The 6,000-nt window shown below is 44.4% G+C and overlaps 1 protein-coding gene across 2 annotated transcripts in view; it reads left to right on the top strand.

Annotated features, from left to right (window-relative positions):
* Positions 1–471: 471 nt before the first annotated feature.
* REEP3 (receptor accessory protein 3) overlaps positions 472–6,000 on the top strand; it is a 105,059-nt gene continuing 99,530 nt past the window's right edge. The window contains exon 1 of one of the 2 annotated variants that reach the window (XM_028123981.2): positions 472–645. In XM_028123981.2, coding sequence (XP_027979782.1) covers positions 614–645 — 32 coding nt within the window. In that variant the 5' untranslated portion in view covers positions 472–613. The remainder of the gene's footprint in view (positions 646–6,000) is intronic. The other variant, XM_028123982.2, reaches the window with a different exon arrangement.

Here is a 6,000-nt window from a genome sequence, read left to right as displayed (position 1 = left end):
CGCTGGGCCTCCGTGAACGGTGGAGACACCGGATATGGCTACACACATCTCCAAATCTTGCCTCCCCAGATTCTAGGGCCTGATCCAGAGGAGTATATCGGCCACAAGAGTTCCTGCTATTTTTTCACACATACAATCACAACCCCTACCCACAAGTCCCCTGCTTCAGCCTCCCGCCATCCCCTCTTCCCTTCCACGCCAGGTGGGCGTCCCAGGGATGTAAAGAAAAGGAACGTGTAGGTTCGAGCGCAGGGGTCCGGGGCCACGAGGCTTTCCGGCGCCGGCCGGGGTCCAGACCGCCCAGCCTCCGGAGCACGGCCGCCCAGACCCGGCCTCGGCCGACGCGCCCCGCCGCCGCCACCGCCTATCAGCGGAGTGCAGGGGCGGGGCCGGCTGGCTCGGCGGCAGCTCGGCCGCGGGCGGGGACGGGCGGGGGACCGACCGCCGCGCAGCTCGGGCCGCAGCGCGCATACACCCGGTCCGGCTCCCGAGGGCGCCAGCGCGGCCCCTGGGAGCGCGAGGAGCCGGCGAGCACGCGGCCTGCCGTTGGCGGCCTGGTCCGCCACACTCGGCGCCCACCCGCCCCCGAGGTGGGGTCCAAGCCCCCGGGAAGATGGTGTCCTGGATGATCTCCAGAGCCGTGGTGTAAGTGCAGCTCACGGCGCCCCACCGCCCGCGCAAGTCCCGGGGAAGGCGTAGGGAGGGGCAGGGGCTAGGAGAGGGGAAGGCCCAGGCCTGGGCAGAGGTGGGCTGGGATGGGCTGGCCCGGCCCCGGGCCTGCCCGGGGGCTGGGGGCCCTCGGCCTCCTCACCCTGGTCCACGTCGCTGCGGGGCTCCCTGCGGCGGACGAAGGCCCGGCGGCGGCGGTTGCGGCGCGGCCGGGCTGCGTGCGGCGCGGCGGCCCTGCTCCGGAGGCGCTGGGCTGGCGGGCGCGCAAGGCAGGCGGCGCGCGCTCCCCGCTCCCACTCCCCGCGCTGCGCGGCACCGCCCTGTGGGCCCGGGAGCGGCGCGCCTCGCGGCGGCGCCCTGCGCAAGCTCCGCAGATGCTGAGCGCGGGAGGCCCCGCGATCCTCCAAAGGATGCGGCGGCGGCGGCGGCGGCGGCGGCAGCAGCGTTGAGCCTTTGTATCCCGCGGTTGGTGCGGTGCGGTGTCTCTCTAGGCGGCCGAATGCCATTCGGTCACGTGTGGTAGGAGGAGAGATTTGTCTAAAAACCTGAGACCGCTCCTAGCTCAGATCCCTGGGAGAGGTCCCAGTTGCCCCAAGATTTACAGTTTACCTAGAAAGACGCTCCTGTGGAATGGTGACACCCGCTTGTTCGCCCAGATCACAGAATTTGGCCCTATCTTGTCTGAAATGTTTGCTGAGTGATTGAGAGGCTGCAGGTGCCTGTTGCCTTTATTCAAATTATCGGTTAATTTCATTGTGCTCTTATCAACAAGTGCTACAGGTCCATAAGGAAAAAAAAAACACCGCAACTCCACTAAAAGTATTTGACTACAATTTAAACTGATTTTCTCCCATCCTCCTCACCTTACCCCCCAGCTCTTCAAAAAAAAAAAAAAAATTTACAAAGTAAACAATGACGTGGGTACAGCCAGGGGCACGTCGATTCATTATTCATGATCTCTGTAGGAGTAGTATTACCTCAGTACCTTTATGAAATGTTTTTGTGAGGCAGCAGGTTTCTCCGATTAGCTTTAGAATGTGGAAAAAACAACATTACCAGAATTTCAAATTTTGTTTTTCACTGGGAAGAAGGAGCTAAATTTCCTGCGAGTTTTGTTTTTTTTGTTTATTTGAGAGTGAATCAGTCACTTAATACCTCTGTTCAACCTGATTGGCTATTCAGCCTGATTTGCAATAGCCCTCTAAATTTATATTTGATTGTTTTAATGAAGTTTGTCCTACCTCCCTACAGTTTCTAGATTTAAAGCTTTAGAGCTTCCTGCGTTCATCCGGACAGAACTAAAAGTCAGGAAATAAAAGCATACTATAGATGTCTTCAGATTTTTTTTTTAGCCTTTTTAAGCCTTTGAGTATCATTTACATAATACAGGCATACCTTTCTTGACCTAGTAGATGTATATCAAGTGTTGTGTCTGCACCTAGAAAATGAAGTGCCCCATTAAGTAGCTGTACTATTTTTTTTTTTTTTTAGCTCTGGCTTCCTTTGACCAATTTTCTTTTTTTAACAGAAAATTGTGAAGTACTTTGATGTAGTTTGCATGACTCAACTCAAATTGTTTTTGATCGTTGACTGTAAATATGAAAGTCTTTTCTAGGTGCTACCTATAACACAAAAGTTAGTAACACAGTGTTGATGTTAATGGAACAGTTCAGATACACTGATACCTACAATACAGGTGACAATGTCAAGTCTTGTAAGAGTTACACCCAGTACTATAGGGGTTAGATAAGGAGGGAATTATATCTGGTTGGAGAATCAGAAGAAACAAGGGAGATTACATTTGAGATGGACCTTAAAGGACCTTCTGAATTTAGACAGCCAAAGATGAAAGAGGAAAGGATTCCAGATAAAGGGATCATTGTAAGCCAAAGCACAGAGGAGGGAAAGCGCAGATTAGTTACAGGGAACTTGAGAACTGGAGAGAGAGAGCCGGAAAGGTAGAGTAGGGCTGTTTTCAAGGAATTTAAGGAAAAAGTGATAAATTTTGTTAGGTAGTGGTGGCTTTGCTTTTGGAAGATTCTCTCCCTTGCTGAGTGAGATAGTTGTAAATCAAGAAACACTGAAGACAGGGAGCCCACTTAGGGGGCTTCCTGTCTGGAGAGAGGAGATTAAATCCTGCAGTGCTAGAATCTATGGAATTTGAAGTGTGAGGCAATAGAAAAGAAACAAAAACGTGAGGGAGAAAAAAGGTCATGGAATTGTATTTCATGAGCCATTGAACCATTAGGATACTAGAAAGCACAATTGTCAAGAATATTAGCATCATTATATTTTGCCCCTATGCTCCTCAGTTTCTTAGTCTCTAAGCACTAAATGTTTTCCACTCCCTTGATTGTACCAAAGGGACACAAAAGCCCAATCCCAGGATCAACACACACTTGGAAACTTTTTGTCACGCCAGGAGATAGAATTTATTTACATTCTTTTTAACCCACTGGTACAGCCAGCTAGTCCTGAGCCTGAAAAAAGATCAGACAGTTCTCTCAATGTGAACCTTTGGTGGCATGGGCAGAGAACACAAGGAACTTCCATAACCAGAGCTCCCTGTGTGCAGGAGCACTTTCTCCCCAGACCTTATGGTAAATATTGGAGGAAGAACACTGGCTTTGGAATCAGATCTGGATGCCAGTTAATAGCTGCATGCTGCTGGGCAATGTGCTACACTCATCTGAGCTTCACCATCTTTTTTTTTTAAGAATTTATTTATTTGACAGACAGACAGCGAGAGAGGGAACACAAGCAGCGGGGGAGTGGGAGAGGGAGAAGCAGGCTTCCCACCGAGCAGGGAGCCCGATGTGCCTGGATCCCAGGACCCTGGGACCATGACCTGAGCCGAAGGCAGACGCTTAACTACTGAGCCACCCAGGCGCCCCTCACCGTCGTCTTCTTAATGTGGTTATAATATTAAACCACTATTAAAACTATTGTAGAGATTAGTTTAACTAAAACACACCAGATGTGCTGCCAGGCATTTATTCTGCACTTAAAACATAATGGATATAGATTTTTTTTTATGGGGGAGGGGAATAAGATAGTATAGAAAGAAATACCATTGGGCTATCATCAAGAAACCTGGAATTTAGAACTAGCATTAGTTATATTAACCACCTGAATGACCTTGAGTTAACCCCTCACTGATTAGAGACCTCAGTTTCTTTCTCTGTAGAGGTAAAGGGATCTGGTAATCTAAACTTTCCTGTACAGCTCTAGCATTCTGTAATGGTATGAAATGGTTTTATTTTGTTTTGTTTTTCCATTCTGTTTAAAGTCATTTTTAACTTAGCAGGCAAGATTGAAAAGTTAGTTAGCAATTATTAAGGGATAGTAGTCTGAGATTACCACGTGATATTTCATTTGTGATTACCTATACCTTACCTTTTGAAACATGACTCTTAACAGGATGAGAGAAATCCCACTTTTCTAATTTTTCTTAATTTGGGTATATATCATGTGGTTAAGATCAGGATAAAAGACTGCCTGAATTCATATATCAGCTCTGCCATTTATTGGCTATAACCTACCCATAGGATTAAAGGTGTCCATATACAAAATGTTTATAGTCCAGCATTGGACACATGGTAAGTATTCAGTAAGTATTAGTACTTGTTATCAGAGCAAGGAAGAACATATTCCCCTACAGTCCCAGCATACTGAATTTTTAAACTGTTTTCAATTTACATTTTTCTTTGTCTCGTTGTAGGTGACATAGTTGTAACTAGAGTATAGTGAAAAAAAAAAAGTGTTATATTATTCTCACTATATTGTAAGCATCTTCTGTGTTCTCTGAAATTATATTTTATCTCTTCTGTAATCAGCACAAAATTCATAATTTTCATAGCCATTCATTGTTTTAATTTTGTTTTTAGATCATTCTTAATATTTCATTATCATAACTAATGTTAATATAATTATAATGCTATAGTGAACATCATTTATATATACTTTTTTCTTTAAGTATTTTCTTAGGCTGAATATCCAAGGGGAGTGTTTGAGTCAAAGACTATGAATATTTTTCTGACTATTGATATGAATTGCCAAATTGCTATCGAAAGGATGTTAATATTTTACATTGCCACCAACAATGTATGATTACTGTCTGTCTCACAGTGTAGCCAGATTTGGGTGTTTTATATTTAGTAACAGATCTCATTGTTTTCTTTTGCATTTTACTATTAGCAAGATTTAATATTTGTCCTGATATTTATTGTATCTCCTGTTGTACAAATAGTCTGTATGTACTTTACCCATTTATCTCTTGGTTACTTGATAATTTACTTGTTTGTCTGAGCTCCTTACTTAATTAACCTTAAGTCTTATTTGATTTAAATATTTCTCAACCTACACTTTTCTTTAGATACTATTTTTTAGTTGTAAAGAGAATTTATAGTTTACAGTTCAGCTTTTTTTTTACGTTGTGATCTCTTTTTCACTTCTAAATATAGAATACTAATTACTCTAGATATTTGATAAGTACTACTTTCTCATATAGAATTCGATTAATTTGGAGACCGCCTTTGTAATTCCATATGTCTGTATTTCCCTTTTTTACATTAATAACACTTATATTTGTTTTGCCATAATTTTATTATCTGGCAGAAGTAAATTGATCCTGTTCAATTATATTTAATGGGTGTCTTTAAAGTCTAAATTACATACCTTAAAAACCATGTTCCAGCAATTTTCCCCCTTCTTTCCAGCATGTTTTCCCTCTCTCCTAGATGTTTGTCAGCAAACATGCTGTTATTTCTCCCATTTAACAAAAAATTCTTTCAGCCTACTTTTCTTCTTATTACCCCATTTCTTCCCCCCCTCTTTTAAAGTAAAAACTCCTCAAAAGGACAGTCTATATACACTTTCTTCACTTCCTCTCCTTTGAGTCACTCTCGAACCCACATCATGTAGGCTTTGCCACCAACCACTGCACTGAAATTGCCATTTTCTAGGTCCAGAGGTGACCTCCATGTGACCAAATTGTTTGGTCCTCATCTAACTTACCAGGAGCTTTTGGTACAGTTGCTCACTCTGTCCTTGAAGTGCTTTCCTCACTTGGTTTACAAGAAACCTTGTTTGTGTATTCTTCATAACTCCCTTGGCCACACCCCTCTCTGTCTCCCTTGCCACATTCCTCCACATGCCGAGCTTCTTAAAGTTGGCGGGTCCAGGAGCTCAGTTCCAAGATTTTTTTTCTCTTTTCTATGAGGACTCTCATGATTCACATCTCCAACCCAGACCTCTGTGCTGAACTCATAATCATACATATTTTCAGGTGCCTACTTTACTTGGAAACATCCAAAAGTCATCTAGAACTTA

The sequence above is a fragment of the Eumetopias jubatus genome, unplaced genomic scaffold (genome assembly GCF_037043125.1).
Source record: "Eumetopias jubatus isolate StellerSeaLion01/CBP00866 unplaced genomic scaffold, mEumJub1_p1.0 scaffold_17, whole genome shotgun sequence".
NCBI classification, from domain to species: Eukaryota; Metazoa; Chordata; class Mammalia; order Carnivora; family Otariidae; genus Eumetopias; species Eumetopias jubatus.
This window is presented reverse-complemented; position numbering and strand designations above follow the sequence as displayed.